At 37.0% G+C, this 19,597-nt stretch overlaps 1 protein-coding gene and 1 pseudogene across 1 annotated transcript; one reads left to right on the top strand and one right to left on the bottom strand.

The window, feature by feature from the left end:
- The first annotated feature begins 1,206 nt into the window (after positions 1-1,206).
- Positions 1,207-7,670, top strand: LOC137721561 (protein DETOXIFICATION 27). The gene is made up of 8 exons (XM_068460658.2): positions 1,207-1,875; positions 2,026-2,567; positions 2,800-2,886; positions 3,138-3,194; positions 6,418-6,656; positions 6,741-6,859; positions 7,208-7,297; positions 7,411-7,670. Exons 1-8 carry the CDS (start codon positions 1,576-1,578, stop codon positions 7,456-7,458), a joined length of 1,482 nt encoding a protein of 493 aa, XP_068316759.1. The 5' UTR covers positions 1,207-1,575; the 3' UTR covers positions 7,459-7,670.
- A 7,344-nt stretch (positions 7,671-15,014) lies between these two features.
- LOC137721411 (RING-H2 finger protein ATL32-like) lies at positions 15,015-16,704 on the bottom strand (annotated as a pseudogene).
- Between the last annotated feature and the right edge of the window lie 2,893 nt (positions 16,705-19,597).

The following is a 19,597-nucleotide window of genomic DNA, read 5'->3' on the forward strand; positions in this document are numbered from 1 at the left end:
TGCATAACAAAAAAAAAAAAAAGAATGTGATCGGAAAAACATATTTGGAAGAAGAGAAAATATAGTTTAATTACTAATATCTCCATTAAATAAGGAAAAATGCATCATGCAGATAAAAGGATAAATTCAAAAATTATTTTGATTTAAAAAAATAGATGTGACTATTGGTCAAAACACTTAAATCAAATTTTAAAAAGGCACGTATGTTTAACCTAATGATATAGAAAAATTGCAGGAGATTCTAATTATTCTTTAAGGGTAATGCTAGATAGACCCAATTTTTTGAACCAAATTGCAAACCAAATGATGTGTCACCACTAAGAAATAAGCACGTTAATCAACACTTAAGTAATAATTCAGTTATCAACAACCACTCTTTTGGTTTACAAAACTTGATTAAAAAATTGGGTATTCCTAACATTATCCATTCATAAACAACAAAACATTGAGGTGCACAAAAGCTAGTTTAGAGTGCATGCATATGTGGGTAATGCTAAGGAGACTAAATTTACAAACTAAATAACGTGTTACCAATAACAAATGAGCACGTTAATCAATGCTTAAGTAAGGTTAATGCTAGAGAGACTAAATTTGTTGACTAAATTTGCAACTTAAATGATGTGTTACCAATAAAAAAATAAGCATATTAATCAATACTTAAGTAATAATTCAATCATCAACTTTTATATCATTTAGTTTATAAAAGTGTCCCGAGCATTACCCTGCATGTATATATATCATTGGATCACTGCAATATAAAAACGAAAGATGATTGGTTGTATATCGAATCTTTCTTTTGTTTAATTAATCTACTTCAATAGCATAGATAATGCTAGGGAGATCAAATTTTTTGAACCAAATGATATGTCACCAATAAGAAACAAGCACGTTAATCGACATTTAATTAATAATCCAATTATCTACAATCACATCATTAAGTTTGCAAATTTAATTTGAAAAATTTGATCAATCTAGCATTACCCTAACAGCATATATATATATATATACACACACAGCATATATACACACACACACACACACACACACACAAGCTGACGATGACTTTTCTAATTTTCTTCATACCCTATACAAAATTACAAATTACTTTTCGTAAGCAATGACCGTGTGTGTTTTGAAAGTTTTGTCTTTTCGTAGCGCTGCACCTCTTCCTGCCTATTAAATCAGAAATTTTTCGGTGTGACCTGTAAATCGAAGTCCACCTTATTTTGAGTCTATGAATCATATCGTGAAATTACATACACCACACGAGGCGACCGAAGTCGTCACGCCACACATTTTTGTCTGCACAAAATAATAAAATATAAAATTTGAAGCACAAACGTGGTTCACTGCTTCAACGCCGCTCAACAGCTTGTAATTATTTAGAAAGAACAAAATACAATTGCTCCCCTTCATATGTAAGGAGCCAAACTCTCTCTCAGACTTATAATTGTATTGTGTGCCCTCTCTCTCTCTCTCTCTTTATCCCCCCACACTGCAGTCCAATAAATTAGAGACAAGTGTTGCAAAAGAACCAGAGAAAGGAAGCGATTAAGAAGGATTAGCAGTTGCAGAATGCCAAGTAACAGTGCACTAGTGGAGGCAGAGGTTCCATTGTTGGATGATTTAGCTTCAACCGTCCGATTGAAAAGTGAACATAATGATGATGAAACTCAAGCTACTACTCTTGTAAGTAGATCTTTGATTGAATCAAAGAAGCTGTGGCACATAGTTGGTCCCGCAATCTTTAGCCGTGTAGCCTCGTATTCCATGTTGGTCATCACCCAAGCCTTCGCCGGCCACCTCGGCGACCTCGAGCTTGCTGCCATCTCGATTGCTAATAATGTCATTGTTGGTTTCGATTTTGGGCTCTTGGTACTTTTCTCAACACCAATCACTTATTTGCTTCTTATTTTCATAATGTCTCATCTGCTTTAAGTATCTGGCATGTTATGTTATCATATTTAAATGCGATTTCACGTGATCAATGCATTAACTTTGTTATGGATGTTTTTTTTTAACCAGTTAGGGATGGCAAGTGCTTTAGAAACACTATGTGGGCAAGCTTATGGAGCAAAGAAATACTACATGCTTGGAGTGTACATGCAAAGATCATGGATTGTTTTGTTTCTGTGCTGTATTCTTCTTCTACCAATCTATCTCTTTGCCTCTCCATTTTTGAAGCTTTTAGGGCAACCCACAGAAGTTGCAGAGTTGTCTGGCGTTGTGTCCATGGTCATGATTCCTCTTCACTTCAGCTTTGCGTTTCAATTTCCATTGCAGAGGTTCCTGCAGAGCCAGCTCAAAACAGCAGTGATTGCATGGGTTTCTCTGGTTGGCCTTGCAGTGCATGTGTTTGTGAGTTGGTTTTTTGTGTACAGACTTCAGTTTGGAGTGATTGGCACTGCAATTACCATAAACTTTTCTTGGTGGGTTTTGGTGTTTGGTCTTCTGGGTTACACTCTCTTTGGTGGCTGCCCCTTGACTTGGGCTGGTTTCTCCATTGAAGCATTCTCTGGCCTTTGGGAATTCACTAAACTCTCTGCTGCTTCTGGAGTCATGCTTTGGTACCCCTCTCTCTCTGAAAAAAACAATTTACATGAAACCTGTTCATTGTTACGATGACATCCCAGTTCAATAATACAACGTCATACGTAGAGAAACTTACATATGAAATTGTATTATTGAGTCGGGAGTCGGAGCACCACAGTGAAAGTGAATCAATTCCTGTACATCCTTCTCCTTTCTGATAATCTACCAATTTACCTTAACATTTTTAACTTGTAATTGAAATTGCAGCCTGGAGAATTGGTATTATAGAATACTAATTCTGATGACTGGGAATCTACAGAACGCAGAGATTGCTGTGGATGCTTTGTCTATATGGTAACCATAGAATTAAATAAATAAAATTGTATATTGAAATTTTTTTTCTTTTCTCTATGTCCATATTTCTATGTTCTACAAAACGATAATGTGCCCCTATCACTGTCAAATTATAAATTGTGTTTGAAGAGTTTGGTTGGACTCAACAAGATCTACGCACACAAATGAACTCTGTCCTCTTGAAATAGGATAAGAATATTATCATAATAATGTAGTTATATAATGCTAATTTGTCTTTTTTTGCTTGGCAGCATGACGATAAATGGGTGGGAGATGATGATTCCTCTGGCCTTCTTTGCAGGAGCTGGGTAACACATTTTCTCTTTTGCTTTCTTCTATATTATCATGAAATGAATGCTACGTCGAGCCCACCGTAATAGACCAAAGCTTGACTTCCTAAACCAATTAGAGCATTTTAAACAGAATTTCTAAATTTTTGTTTTACTTGATAAATCTGCGTTAACTAATTCAGAAGCATCTCGGTGATTATCGTTTGTATTACAATCATATAATTTCAATTATAGTTAGTACATAATTTCTATCTAAATAAGGATTGATATAACCCTATGTATTGTAATAGTTTGTATAAATCAACATAAGAAGTCCTATTTCTGGACAATCGGGAATCCCGAAATATTCAATTAGAAAGCTTGTTTGCTAGACTCTATACTATACCGGTGGAACAAATTCTAGATAGACTGACTTTAATTATTGGACACAAACTTCACCATACAACAAGAGAAAAACAAAGGAACAATTTGGATAGCAGAGTTGTTTCTTACTAGGAATAACTTGAAGGGAAAATCAAATAATACCGGAAGATAAAAACTCATGGAAGACATAAATGGCATCTGAATTAAGACTAGAGACCGATAATATGAGGCATAAAATGGTTTAAAAATCCAGTAGGATAAATAACAGCTACAAGATCAAGCCATGGAAATTAGACTATTACAGCTTCCTAAGCTCCTTTCACCATACCCTGCCCTACTGCATCTTCAAAGATTCATTTCCCCCAATGACCAAAAAAAATAGCTTTCACACTTGGATCTTAAAGACTTACTCTAGAATTTGAACAAAATCCTAAACTATACGAGTCTGCTTTAGGAATATAATATTGACATTGAAATTATCTTGTTTCATGCCGATTCAAGACTCGCATTCAAAATTGAACACCACCCTAATCTCTTCAGTCACTAAAACAACTTATATACATGATAGAGACTCAAGACTTGCATTGAATTTTGGCAAAACCCCAAATTGGAGAAGTCTGATCAGCTACTAAAAGTTTAAAAAATCCTAATTTTATAAATTTTTATTTTGGGAACATAATGAAGAATTGAAATTACCTTGATTCATGTTGATTTTTATACTATTTTCAATTTTCTAAAATGTGGATAGAATGCATGCAGAGTTTCAAAGCTTGAATTATTCTGCAATTCATCTTGGTTCCTATTTAATCTGCATCCCACATAAACCATTCTCTAAATCCCCTAGGTTCTTGTCTAGACATTGACGAACGAGAATCCAAAATTTCCAATAATACTCAAATAATCAATTAGAAAATTACATACTTTGAATTCCTTAGCGACGAATTTCAACACGGCAGCGATAGGGGTAGTTCCAAAATAAGTCATTCTCCAGCGAGGCGAGGTGAGATGAGGTCGACAAAGTGACTGGGTGAGGTCAAGGACGACGAGGAGGGTGAGCCGGTGAGGTCACTGAGGTGAGGTGTGAGGTCGAGAGAGACTAAGAGAGAGTGATTGAGTCTCTGAGTCTGAGTTAGGGTTTATTTGGATTCAATGGTTGAGATTAAATCTCAACCAAATCGGACGGCTACTACAATTCTAAATATATATTTAAAATTAAATAATATACATATATATATTTTTTATTTCAGTTCGGTTTGGGATTACCGAACAAATGCAAATCTGAGACCAATTCCCATACCGAATTTTCAGGATTGGTTTGGTAATGGGTACCTAAATTTTCGGGATTTTCGGTTTGAGATTTTTTCAGTTTGGTCTTTTTTTTTTTTTTTTCCCACCCTTATACACACACAGAATGTTTTAAGAGGAGAGGTTTTCATTTTTTATAAAATTGGAAATTAGTTGTGGAACCCACACCACATCAAACTTTAACAATTTGAACTGTCTTTTTTTTTTAAGTTGCACCGTATAGATCATCTTTGCAAAATATTGGTCAAATCAATAATATTTGAGGCATCTAATTGAGTTCTTAGAAATTAACGAACACTTTATTCTAAGAAAACATTGAAATTTCATTGTGATAGTTAAATAGGCAAATGATTTCGGATTGAATTGAATTTTTCCAAAGATGATCTATGAATTAAAATTATAAAATAAACGGTTCTTACTGTTGAAGTTTAATGTGAAGTGGGTTCATAACTAATTTTAATTTTAATTTTGAAAAAATGAGAAGATCCATTCCCTTAAAGGATATATATATATATATATGTTTTTATGCCAACTAGTTCTTTGTTTTTGTATTATAGCTATACGTAGAAGACGCGAGATAACTAGGTTTTATAATTTGTTTCTTGTTTATTAATTTAGTCCAAGAAGATAATTTTGATTGAGATAGAGACTGATGATTTAATTTAAAAATTCGCAGTTCAGTGTATTTGTATTAGAAAAACATTTGAATATAAATTTGAAATGATGTAACATTGACACTCATTAATAAGTGGAGCGATAGATCTGAGCGTAATGAATTAGTCAATATAAAATACGTCAAAAGACGGACGTCCTTGTAGAAAATTCTAGGCAACCTTTGTTGAATGTCTGGTTGTCTACTACTACTTGTCTTTTCTATTATCCGGAAAGATGGTTTTTATCATCTTTGTTCCTCAACGTCTAAAATGATGTTACACGAGCTTAAGCTTTTGAAGTTTAATAGGGCCACGGGGGTACAAGGATGTGGATGGGTTCCAATGTTTAATCAAAGTCTCCAAACTTTAGGAGGAAAATGGATGGGAAAGTAAAAGGGTAAAACAACTTTGATTAGTTCGATTACCTGTACCTGATCCGATGGATTATATTCGCTAGCCGCCCATCATCAGCATAGTCATCCCTCCAAAATATGTTGTCAGCAACCGACAGACCCTCAATCATTTGTTTCATTTGGGATACAGTACTGCTCATGATCATCGTATGTACTTGGTTTTTTCTGCCTGCTTTTCCCATGGATAAGTATAATCAATGGATCGAGTTGGAACAATCGCGATTTCAAATGCAACTTCTATCATGTTTCTGTGTGCTCCAGTCTCTTTTCTGTTTTTAATATTATCCGATCCAATCCAAAACAGTGACCATTAGGGTTCAGCGATACTAGCAATAGCTGATTTTCACTCTTTTTAGCTCCTCACAAACCTCTTTGTTTCATGCCGTTATATTGAATAAATCAAATGAAAACAACGACATGATTAAACAGTTGTGTGAGAAATTAAAAAAAAAAAAGTGTGTTTATTCAATTTCTGTTGCTAATGCGTTTTGTTATTGTAATGAACAGAGTTAGGGTTGCAAATGAGCTTGGAGCTGGGAATGGGAAGGGAGCCAAGTTTGCGACAACAGTGGCAGTTGTGACATCTGTTATAATTGGCCTCTTCTTTTGGCTCTTGATTATGATGTTCCACAACGAGTTCGGCTACATATTTACAAATAGTGAACCTGTTCTTACTGAAGTTAGCAAACTCTCCCTTCTACTAGCCGTCACAATTTTGCTCAACAGTGTTCAACCAGTTCTCTCTGGTAATCACCTTCTCTAATTAACTTTTAACGAAACAACTAAACGGTTCATTAACTAGCTAGTGTTTATTTTGTTTTGATTAACAGGTGTGGCCGTGGGATCTGGGTGGCAATCTTATGTGGCATACATAAACTTGGGCTGCTATTATCTGATTGGCGTGCCACTTGGGTTTTTAATGGGATGGTTCTTCCACCAAGGAGTGATGGTACGTATTTTTATCACTCAATTTTACTTATGTGTAAAAGAAATTGGATTCACCATATGCAGATTCTCTTTTGCAGCCAAGACTTAGTCTTAGTGATGTTAATTATTTAATAGATGTTTCACATGTTCAAGAAGTGCATCACTCGTTTATTATGTACTTGTTACATGATGTCTTTGATTACAAAAGAGTTCCTCCATTACCCGTCAAATATATACTTATCACAAGTACACGTGATAATCTTTCTCCCCACACCATTCTCTATGATTGCTTCCCAGTTACTACAATATATACTTCTCATTTTTGCATCTGTTTCTGGACTGACATTTGATTACAAATGGACGTGATTAGGGAATTTGGGCTGGAATGATCTTTGGTGGGACAGCAGTTCAAACCTTGATATTGGCCATTATCACAATTCGATGCGACTGGGATAAAGAGGTACAGATTATGGAATTCCAGAACTGTCACTTGTTGTGGTTTTGATTTTGTGACTTGTATACTTTTCCATACATTTGTGATCATTATATTTCTGTGTTGGGATATATTTGCAGGCAGAGAAAGCAAGCATGCACGTATTGAGGTGGGCGGACAAGAACTAATAATATTAACAATGTCCATCGGATTTGCTGATGATGTTTTACGATTACATTGTGTCAATATAAACAAGACAAATCTGTTTAGATTGTACGGAAAGGAATAGAAGACAGAAATTATTTTCTGCAGAACTAAGATTTGATAGGTGAATTTACATTGGAAAAATGCTTTAATATCAAGCGGCTAACCTGAGCTTCTTAGCCAGGCTTATCTGAAACAGTTTACATTCGGCTTTGACAAGCTATATGGAGTGAGTGGAGAACATTTCATGTTCGACCTCCTTCATACTACAATGGTTTCTATCCCGAACCAAAAAAACTGAAACGAATTGTTTCGGGACGGAATTTTGGTTTTGTCGAAATTTGCTAATGCCAATAATTTTTCAAATTCTCGGTCTGGTTCAGGAATGGACCTGAGGCTCATTTTTTATTCAATCTGGATTTTGGGCTAAATTTGGTCAGCCCAATTTTTTTATGTTTCTGGAAGTGTAACTTGTGTATCTAAAATTGTCCAATTCATACCAATTGATTGTATAAGTACTAATCAATTGTATTAATATCAATCACCTTGCTACCTTGCTAATTAGAATCTAAAACAATTGTACACTGATCCACTTGTATGATTAGATAACTAAAGAATGATAGAATTAATTAATTGATATGGTTAAATAGAAGGTCTAAATTAATCATAGAAGTTATGAAATTTCTCTTTTGGACTTAAAAGTAGTTCGGGTTTTCTTAGGCCCATTGGGCCCAAACCCTATTGGTTTTTGATAAGACGACTTAAAATATGAGAGAGCCTAAAGCCAAGCCCATCGCAAGGGGGCCGACTGTCTTGAGAGGAATTGAGAGATAAAAGTCAATTTGATTGACTCATTCTTTTCCATATAAAAAGAGAGTTAAAGGAAAAAGTTCTTTTCCACTGTGTTTAGATGGAGACAGGGTAAATTACATTTTATTCTTTCAAATTTAGATGTATATGCAATCTTATACATTTTTAAAATATTTCAATTTCATATAACACGTGATATTTTATTTCAATTTTATACATTCGTTAATTATTCTATGAAGCTAACCATTAACTAATGAAGTGGCAGTCAAAGTTGTCCACATAGATAAAAAAATATAGATAAATCAATTTATAAAAGAAAATATTTTTTATGCCAACTCCACTCTTCCATCTGCATCTCTCTTCGACTCCATTTCTCATCCGCCCTCGGCCGCCCCCACCCCATCTCTCCCGACCCATCTTCTTTGCTGGCTTCAAGCTCTCCATTGTTGGTCTTTTATAGGGCTTGTCTGCTGAAGAGAGAAATCAGAGTTTTTATGTTTTCAATTTTGCCCAATATTTTCCTCCCCCATTAGAATCCTTTTTTAATACAACCATTGACTTTCTCCGTTGAACAATCTCATCATCTTCCACAAACTTTTTTTTGAAATACACAAACCTCCTTGTTTTTTATTTCATGGATCCACAGATCTAATGGTTCCCAACCCACACGAGCAGCCGCAGCGACCCCCTTCCCAATCACCATCGCAGCCCCCAGACCACTCCGCATTCGGTAAAGCCTTCTCAAACAATGCTTCTGCAACCAAATCCTAATCCTCTCCTCCACTGAAAGCTCGTTGCCGGAGGGAGGAGATCTCCAACGGAAGGGGAAGAGATGTTGAAGATGGGGTGGGCCGCTGTGTTCTAACATGAAGTGCATAATTTTTCTTTATATTTTAAATAGATTTCTTTTAAATTAAAATTTAAAATAATTATATATTTCTTTTTTTTTTCCTTCCTATGTGGCATATTTCTGAGATCCACCTCAGCAAAAATATGGGCTCCACATTTGCCACGTCATCAATTAAGAGTCAAATTGATGGTTTGACTAACAGATGTATAAAATTGTAATTAAATAAAAGTTTGTGTACGAAATTGGAATGTTTTAAAGATGTTGTATGCGATTGCAATTGCATCCAAACTTGAGAGGGTAAAATGTAATTTACCCTTAAGATTATTAAGGAATTTCAAAATGACAGAAATAGAAATGACGAAATTTTATTCTCTAGAATTTGTGAATTTTCTTATTTGGTTAACCTACAAAAATAGTGGAATTTGAATACATAATTTCTTATTTTTAAACTCTCATTCACAGAAATTTAAAAATAACACCTAGTTACATAGAATTTAAATTTGGAATTGGAGGTTCCAAATTCCAAGTTTTTTTTTTCCACAAGGAAATTCTAACTTTTTATGTTTATGAATCCAAACAAGAGAATTAGTACATGTTAATTTATAAATTCTGACATTTATCAAAATTTTAAGTTTATTTACTTCATCCAACATAGTGCTAAGGTTTTGAGTGTAACATTTCATAACAAAAGGAAAAGAAAACTTTTTTATCACATTGTAGTGAGTCGCTTTATAATTGGTTTGAGGAAACTCATGACCTCATTTCAAATTTTTTTAGATGGAGAAGTGTAATAGTTAGGCATTGTTGACTAAACTTTTGTTTGCTGCTTGTTATGCTATGAGTAATGAATCTGTCATTGAATGTTTTCTAGAAATGGACTCACCACTAGTTAGCAATTGTCATGTTAGTTGAGAATAAAATCGATGACGACTACCGGAGGAAAGAATCACTGATTTATTTAACTAAAGAGTGATTATGCTGTATTGGAATATCCTAATAAATAGAGTGTTTTTAAACTCAACTCACAACATCTTGAGTTCAAAGTATAATTATTTTTTTATAAAGAATTATTATTATTTTTATTAAAGCTTAAAGTCTCTAATACAACCGTTTCCCCAACAATCAAATTTAAAAGCCCCCATGGCCGATAAGAGGAAGACAATAATCCCAAAAATATGGGTTAGCAACCATGAGGCTGACATGAACTAACTCATCCACCACAAAAATTTGTCTCCCTGAAGATATGATTCCAACTGATACACTGAAAGTCAGAAGCCAACCATTTGTTATCCTCGACAATAGGTTTAAGATGCCAAGGAGGTATCTAGTCACCTTGCATCACCTGGATGACCAACTTATGATCCCCTTCCACCAAAAGTTTTTTTTACACCTTTGTGTTTAGCAAGAATAAGCCCCTCCTTTAAAGAGCGACCTCCGCAATTGATATAGTGGCATCATCAAGGTTCATTGCACTAGCCTTAACCGGTTGACCCTCCTCATTTCTAAGAACAAAAGCAGCTGCAACTTTCTCCAAACTGACCGACCTATCAAAGTTTAGTTTCACATTGCCTTGTGGGGGGCGACACCAACTAGTGAAATGTTGGTAGCAATGATCACCCCTAGAGGTCTTCTTACAATTAACCGCGAAGTAGGACAATCCTACACTTCCAGCAATAGAAATACTCTTAGCTAGAATATGATTTATACTTCTAAACACTTCATTATTCATATCATTCCAAATTTGCCAATAGTTAAGGAAAACTTTACTTAGATTGCTCAAATCATTGCACTCAGCAGTGTCAATTGTTTCCATCCAATCTAAAACATTATTAAGCTGAGCCAAATTATTCTTCCAAGGACTCACATGAGAAAGGTTTCACAATTCTTTAGCATGTTGGCACTTTAGAAATATATGATTTTGAGTCTCATCATCATTGCCACACACAAGGCAAGATTTGTCTATATTCTGAATAACTTACTCAATCTCACCCTAGTATGAAGTTTTCATGAATAAGTAACCAAGCAAAGATTTTTACCTCAGGAGGAAGCATTAACTTCCACATCTTCTTTAACAGCTCCGTCATTTTACTCCTTGGTTATTATTGCTCTGAATCCAAGTTGCCGACTTAATTGAGAAATTGCCAGATGAGGAATGTTCCTAAACAAAGTAATCATTCTTGCTTTGAAAGGGAATGGGTACTATACAAATCTTTCTCACAATATCCAAGTCTAACACTTGGGAGAGCTGGACTCGATCCCAACTCTCACTAACTTTTGTTGCCCAATTATGTTATGTCGTAAATTTATAGGAATCAGGTGAAAAAGTGAATAGAGAAAAATCCAGTAATTTGTCCAAAAAAGAATATCCTTCAAAGTAATTATATACTATCGAAAATACGTAGTAGACAAAAAAATAAAAAAATAAAAAATAAAAACAGGGATAGCGCAATGAAAAAACAAGGTAAAAATTGTGTAATGAAAAATAAATTTCAATTAATAGTACTAAATTAAACAAAATTCAAAAATTTAATTTACAACAATACTTATATATATTTAATATGACACATCCCAACCGGAATGTCCACTAGGACTCCGAGTCGAGCTGTGCTGGCCGACACCTAGAAGGTGACGAAGCCATAAAGTATAGTGATGTGGAAAATGTGAATAAATTTGAACCTAAAAGTGCCTAAAGACCAGAGTGTGTTGTGAGCGGGAATGAACCCATTTTACACGCGACGTCAGAGCATAAGTAAAGTACAGTAGTGTGGGTAAGGATCATACCCTCAGAGGTAGCCACCCATATTGAGATTCGCCAAGAATCCTCGTCGATACGAACTTTCAGTAGCTAAAACTTGGAGGGGCGAAAAACAGAAAATGTGAGTGGGCAAAAACAAAGCTTTTTAGAACCATTTCTCTTTCCAAAAATAATAACCCTTCATCGTAAAACCTGTATAATTTCCCTGAAAATAATAATACATAAGAATATAGAAATCAGGCTTGAGACCAATGAAAACCAAAATGAGTGGCATGTCAAGTATCTCAGTAATAAATATGTAAGCCAGGTGATGCAAATCAATATAAAAAGATATATCAGCCGGAGTCACCTAACGTGACCTGTACGGTTGAATCTATAGCTCATAAACAATTCCTGCACATAAGTCGGAACCACATAATGTGGTCTGTACGACAAGCTATGTGTAAATAAATATGCTTAAGTGCTACGATCATGTGAAGGCTGTACGAAGTATCGCAAGTCACCTACGAGTCGGAACCACCTAATGTGGTCTGTACGACAGGCTGGCACCTGCCTTGGATCCAAGGTGAGTGTTTGGTTCGAGAGGTGAACAATCACGTGAAGGCTAAGCCCTGACCTCGGGCAGAGCACTAACATCGGGGTGCAGGATAATAAGTACCAAATGCATCTAGGCATAACCATATACATCACAACCACTAACGTCATAATGTACTCACCTGTAGCTTACCTGGGCTTCGCAACAACATGCAACATTATGCATGACTACACTAATGCATATACTCAAATATAATGCAAGTATGACATGGCATTTCAATCACATTTCATTTAAAACAATTCTGGGAAAAACGTTAAGAATACATACGTATATATAGAAAACTAAAGCCTACTCACCTGGAGTCCGCACTACAACTCCCTAGCATGAATATCGAGATGTCTTAAATGACAGTCGCCTAAAGCAAATATCAAATCACATCTTAGAATCCTTACTGACAGAACACGTAATTTACATAAAACACATCCTCCAAGGGCGATCTAGAATGATTTGAAACCCATTGACCAAAAGTCAACCGTCAGTCAAAGATCGATGGTAGGGTCCACAACCTTACGTTACTCAATCCAGAAGATCTGCTCCTTGGATTTCCGATCAGCAACTTCCAAAGATCCACATTATGTTTCTAAAACATCATCCCAAAATTTCATTATGATCCAACGGTTGAATCTCCGCCAATTGCAAATTCAAGTGGCGATTAACGTTTTATTTTACGAACTTACAAATCCAATTTGGGAAGATCTGCACATTGGATTCTCAATCTGTAAGTTCCTATGATCCTCAAATATTACGTACTACAACATATTAAGTTTTGGTGACAATCCAGTTGTCGGATCGTCGATTCATATTTTTACCAAGTAACGTACCTTAATTAAACTAGATTCACAATAATCAAATCACATCATATGGATATCAAATCTAAGATCAATGTATCGATTTAACATAAAATGGCATCGGCGATCCACTGGCCACGCACCGCCGCCGGTTGGCCGTTCCGACTCGCCGGAAAATTCAACTATTTCTAAAAATTCTCAAATTTTACAGGAATGAAGATCTCAATGAGTGGAGCAACTTTCATGCCTGTAACTAAGGCCAATTTGATTGGAAAAATTCCCAATTTAGCTCAAACCATACGGAACCCTAAACTTGGGTGTGTTTGATTCAACCTCCAAATTCACTCCAACGCCTCAAACATTGCTTAGGCTTTGTTCCTGGGGTTGAGGGGAGCCTAGTGGTGGTGGTAATTTGCTAGGTTAACTTCACGATCGTCGGATTTCGCCATGGTACCCACAAAACCCACGGGTTTCGTTTTACTCGAATTCAAGCTCAAACCCAATAAAATTTAGTTCGAAATGGAAGAGGGGACGATAAGGATTAGTTTTTAAGTGGTGGTGAGGGTTAGATCGTCGGAAAACCGACGGAAAAATGTTGGGAAGGTGGCGGTGTGGGTGGTGCCCGACGGGTTACACGTGCCAACCTGTGTCTCCCCCCTTTTCTTCTCTCATTTCCCCTCCTTGCTCCTGTTTCTGATTGGTCAACTTCCTCCCTTATTTCCTCTTTTCTCTTCTCTCCTTCTCATCGTAGCCGTCGATTTCTTTCTTTCTTTCCATCCCAGCCACACACGTGGCCTCACAGATATTTGCTCCAGAAATTTGGAGCCTTCCAAGTTAAATAAAATTACCAAAATATCCCTAACTTTAAACGTTAATAACTCTTTCGTTATAATTCCAAATCACGCCCTGTTTGCACCCACGCGTCCATACCGATAAGTACTACAACAATACGCTAAGAAAAAGAACCTTACGTAACATGACACGGTAGTCAACAAAAGTCAACACTTTGCCTCGAAGGGCATTTTCGTAATTCACTTATTAAAGTTATAAAAATCATAATTTTTAGGAACAAGCTGTTACATAATACAATTATCATTTTGACGGTCAGATATGAATTGTATTAAATACATTTATTCCATAAATTATATATGACCGTCTAATAATAATTATATTCAATAGAAAAAAAAATCAAATTAAAATTTCTCTCTAAAACCTATACCAATGGTCGAATACGAAGTTACAAGCTAAACATTATATACAAGAGGGTGAAGTGCTAATTTAGTCTTTGAACTATCACCTCAGTGAAATTTAGGTTGCCGAATTATTTTTTTGGTAAAATAAGTCTCTATGTTCATTAAAAATTGCTAATTTTATTCCTATTATTATATTCAAAGCTATTTTATCCAACTTTTTGTCAACTTAAGTCACTTTACACATTTTAGAGTGTAATATTATCATTTTCTCGCCAAAGTTAACTTCATATAGATTGCAAATCTAATGTCTTAACATTTCATATAGATTGCAAATCTAATGCCTAATTTATCCTCCAAAGTTAACTCCATACACTATTTTTTATGAAAAATTATCAATCTACACTTCAACGTATATCACATGCAAGTAACGTGACTTAAATTGACGGGAAATTAAATATAGTAGATTCGAATCTAATATTAGGGTTGTAATTGGTAGATTTTTATAATTCAATGACTAATTTTTCTGAAAAAAATAGGTTAAAGACTTAATTTTCACTCAGGTGATAATTTAGAAACTAAATTAGCAGTCCACCCTGTACAAAAAAAATGTACAAATTCTAGGCAAACAAGATATCGATTCTTTTTCCTGGCTCCTGTAAGGGGTGGATAACCGTAATTTGCCACCAGTTGTCTCCCTTAAAAAAAAATGATATCAATTCTTTAGACCTCTCTGTCATGACATTAAGATAAGAACAAAACTTGGTTGCTGAAAAATTAGCAGCAACTCATGCTGCTGACCAATCACAACTGGACATGTATCCAAGTAATTAAAATTTTTATCATAACTTGAACACGTGTCCAACTGTGATTGGTCCTCTGTAGGAACTGCAGCTGATTTCTTCAGCAGCCAAGTTCTAACCTTAAGACAATCCAACGGCATTTTCAGACTGTAACGGCGTCTTCCCAGACACCAAATTTCCGTCACCCCCACCCTTAGGAGTTTTAACGATAACGGAACCTCCTATAGCAAAAACGACGGCGTCGTCAACACCCATGGGTCGAACCGGTTTGATTATCCACACTGCTTTTCCCTTCACCGCCGCCGTACCTATAGCCCTTCCTCGAACTCCCGAGGCGGCGCAAAACGATGTCGTAGCTAGTCGAACGTGTCAGCTTGCCGTTGCCGCTCGAAACTACCTGCGCCCTCACCTTCTCCGGTAGTCTTAACGTGTACCGCTCGGTGTCCAATCCGGGTCGGATCAGCGAGTGACCCGTCGAGTGCGATCTCGAAAGATCAGGAAGGAACTTTCCTGATCTCCTACGTGGGTGCCCTACCTCAACTGCTTCTGGGCCCCCTCTTTGGTTTTCATCCACATTGAGCACAATGGCGTCGTTTGGTACCTGCCGGATTTCAATCGGACTCCTCGAATTCGAATCTTCCGGGTTTAAATCGGCGTTTGGCTGGGTCGCTCGCGAGTTCGACTCGGCGCACGTGAGGTTGGCGCGGCAAACCGGACACGTCACGTGAGCGGCGAGCCAGGCGTCGATGCAATCTGGATGGAAGGCGTGGTCGCATTTAGGAAGCAAACGCAGCGTTTCGAAGTCGTCAAACTCGCTCAAGCACACCGCGCACTCCAGAGCTCCCTTGCCGATCTTTAGATCCTTGACGGCGGAGTAGACGAGGATCGGGAAAGTCTGGATCACCGCCGGGTCCAGGCCTCGCCTGCTGGAAGCTCCTACGGCGGCCGGAGCTCGAGTTCGGACGGATTCCATGTCAGTGGACTCAGCGCAGCGGCGAATGTAGATGGAGAGGAAGCCCATCAAGAAGAAGGCGAAGACGAGGAAGACAATAACGACCGCCATTGAAGAGTTCAAATTGGCGATGTAGCCATAGCCGTTGTTGTGAAACTCAGCGGTCTGGGCATTGGCCGGCGTAGGATAGGCGATCAAGAAGAGGAAGAGAAGATTGAAGCTCCATGTTATATGGTGTGACATTTTGGCAAAACAGTTGGTGGGACAGCAGCTTCTGTTAGTAGCAGTGAGTGAAGTTTGTTCATAATATTATTACTTAAGAGGAAGGAAGGAAGTGGAAGGAACTAGTGACACGTGGCAGGACGAGAGTACACGGCGGCTTTGCAGGTGGTGAAGCCGATGAGGTGTTCTTTTTGCTTTGCTTGGGGAGCAAGAAGAAGGCGATTCGTGTGGGGTCTGAACTCTTTCGGATTACACTATGAAACAAAAGTAGGTGACACAGTCATATGATCGGACGGTGGAGGAGAGCAAAAGTGATGGGATGTGAAAAGGGATAAGAAGAAGAAGAAGATTGTCTGAAAGAATATGATTCTACGTGGACCTACAAAATGGCTTAAAAAGAGGAAATCAGAACCTATGGGCGCGAAAACCATTTATATAGAATGAATTTGCTGTTTTCATAGAGCTTCGTTCTATAAAATAATGTGTAAATTTTTTGCACATAACATTATATTATTATGTCAAAATATACATGTAATAGTGAATTCGTTTCATGAAAATTATTTTTCATAAACTTAATGAGATTGAGATAAGAAAATGAAAAATATAATTTGAGTGAGATTTTGAGTGAGAGTAATGAGACGAGCAAAAGCTGAAACCGATTGAAAGATAGAAACCGCTCTGTCACTGTTCAACCTCGTCACGTTCACGGTATTCCTACTCATCATGACAAATTTGAACAGTTTTGGATTGGATTATGTTATCACGCTTTCTTTGAGCTTTTACAAGAGAAGACAATAATCCCACGTCATTAGTATTTTGTCCCATCCAATGATATTGACCTTGTTTCTTATCAGTTTGATGAGATTTTATAGGGGTGGAAAAAATTCCCAAAAATCCCGAACCGAACCGAAAAAATTTCGATCCCAAACAAAAAATTTCTCAAACCGAAATTTTCGAAATTTTCGGGATGCTATCCCGAACCGATCCCAAAATTTTGGTATGAGATTCGGGATTGGCTTCTCAATATTTCGGGAATCCCATACCGAACCGAAAATATATAATGTTAATTATTATATATATATATATATATTTATTTATACATATATATATATATTATTCTTTTATAATTGATGCTAGTAGTTTCTAATTCATGCTCTGCAACCTGGAATGCCCTACACCTTGCATATTTTTCATGTTCGGTTTGATATTCATATGGATTTTATTATTACTGCTGCCATGGCTGAAGATTTCAGAAGACTTGATTCTTTTGTCTCTCAACAGATTGCAAAAAGGGTTTAATTAATTTGAATTTTGACTATGATAAAAACAGTCAGGCATGCCAGTGTTCAATTAAATGGTAGTGTGAATGAAATGAAATTCCTAGTTCATGAATGTGTTCTTGAGTTATATATTTGAAGAACAATTCATAATTTCATATTTCAATTTGGGATTCCCGATTTGTCCCAAAATCCCGAAAATATTTCGGGATTCCCGAAATTTGGGATTCCCGAAAATTTGGTTTGGGATTGGTCTTCAAATTCCTGTCCCAAAAAATTTTGGTTTGGGATTCGGGATACTAGTTTCGGTATGGTATCCCATAACGAACCATCCCTAAGATTTTCTACGGTGTCCTGTAATTTAAGATACTGTTGATCCTAAAAACTACCAAGCTTACGTGGTGCAAATGTCGAGTAATTAATAAGCTAACTATGTTCTTCAATTATGTGCGGGGCGTGCTAACTCGACCACCGAGCTTGGCCGGAGAGTAAAATATATTGATGTCGTGTTGAGCGCTCTGCTGACTTCTTGATCTCATAACTGCGGCCGAGGAAGGAAGATGTCTCGGCCTTTGGGTTTTAGAGCCTAAAGACAAAGCTACTAGTCTTGTGAAGTTCACGGATCATCGGCATCGGGTTCGGTCACTGTGATTATATTCGTAAGAGTATAAGTATGCCGAACTGGCACCACACTATATGGACACAAATACTCGAAAGAGATGTATGTCTTAATGGTAATGTGGTTCGGTCGTAGGAATGCCGAACTCTAAAATGTACTTGTGAATATCCAATCATAAAACAACTCGGCGTTCAATGTGCCGAGCCTAATAACCTGTACCACCTCACTTCGTCGAGAAGGCTGATAAGATGACCTCTACCAACAAGGACTTGAAAATCCTTGTCGACCGAGACTTGAATAAATAACCAGCTGGTCTCGAAGCAGTGTTGTTTATCCAAATTGAAGGTGCTGCTTGATCGGCTGATTCTACGGCTCTAGTGTAGTTTATCCAAACTGAAGATGTCGCCAGTTGCATTCACAGTGTTATTTATCCAAATTAAATATGTGTTGGCGGAAGAAAGGGGAGAAGGATAAAATCTCAGGTTGTTGAGAAGCTTTGCGCAAGCCAATTTGTATGTTGAATTGGAGGGGCTTTGAATGATGCAGTCTATTATCTATTTATAGTAGCAAACCCTCTCACGGCCAAGCTAGAATCATACTAGAATTAGAACTCCTTAACCTAATATGATTAGGTCTCGACCAATCCTACCTTCACTAGGACTTTGAACTAAGCTCTTTAACCAAACTAGATTCATCCCCTAATTCTCAGCATCCTCAGTCTTAGCCTTAAGACTCCTTGTTGCACTAGGTTTCAACTATCTCACCCTTATCTAAACCAATCCTCCTCGTAATAGGATTTGGCCGACCTTTACTGGACAGCTCACAATAAGATTCTAGATGAATGCTACTGGGCCGAGAATAACTCTAAGCTTGGCCCAAAATAATATTTTGGGCCCAAACATTACCCCTTCGCTTCTGAGGTCTTCGACCTATAACTTCTAGTTGAGCCTTGACCTTGAAGAAGCGAAATGAACCCTTAGCACATTCCTAAAGAACACTAAAAAACCTCAAATATCCCAACTACCCACGCGCATTTATTAGGCGCGATTGCACAATCTTAACCTTGTCAGATTCCCTGCCATGTGGCATTTCCTTGGTACGTTTGTCTCTCAATAATGACATTTGAGGCTTGCAGACACTGAAACGTCATTTCACCATTAAACTCACCGTCACACGCAATCCTGCAACCTCAATTCATGAGCTTTTCAACCTTTTTGAGGTGTGCGGATATTGAAACGTCCATTCACCATTAAACTCGTCGT

Source organism: Pyrus communis, chromosome 1 (genome assembly GCF_041283825.1).
Source record: "Pyrus communis isolate YQ-2024b chromosome 1, ASM4128382v1, whole genome shotgun sequence".
Taxonomy (NCBI): domain Eukaryota; kingdom Viridiplantae; phylum Streptophyta; class Magnoliopsida; order Rosales; family Rosaceae; genus Pyrus; species Pyrus communis.

Excerpts from the sequence above, each read along its gene's own strand:
- LOC137721561 (XM_068460658.2), top strand. The coding sequence starts at position 1,576 with ATGCCAAGTAACAGTGCACTAGTGGAGGCAGAGGTTCCATTGTTGGAT. Across the intron at positions 2,568-2,799 it reads GCTTCTGGAGTCATGCTTTG|CCTGGAGAATTGGTATTATA; the intron begins GTACCCCTCTCT and ends TTGAAATTGCAG. Across the intron at positions 2,887-3,137 it reads GTGGATGCTTTGTCTATATG|CATGACGATAAATGGGTGGG; the intron begins GTAACCATAGAA and ends TTTGCTTGGCAG.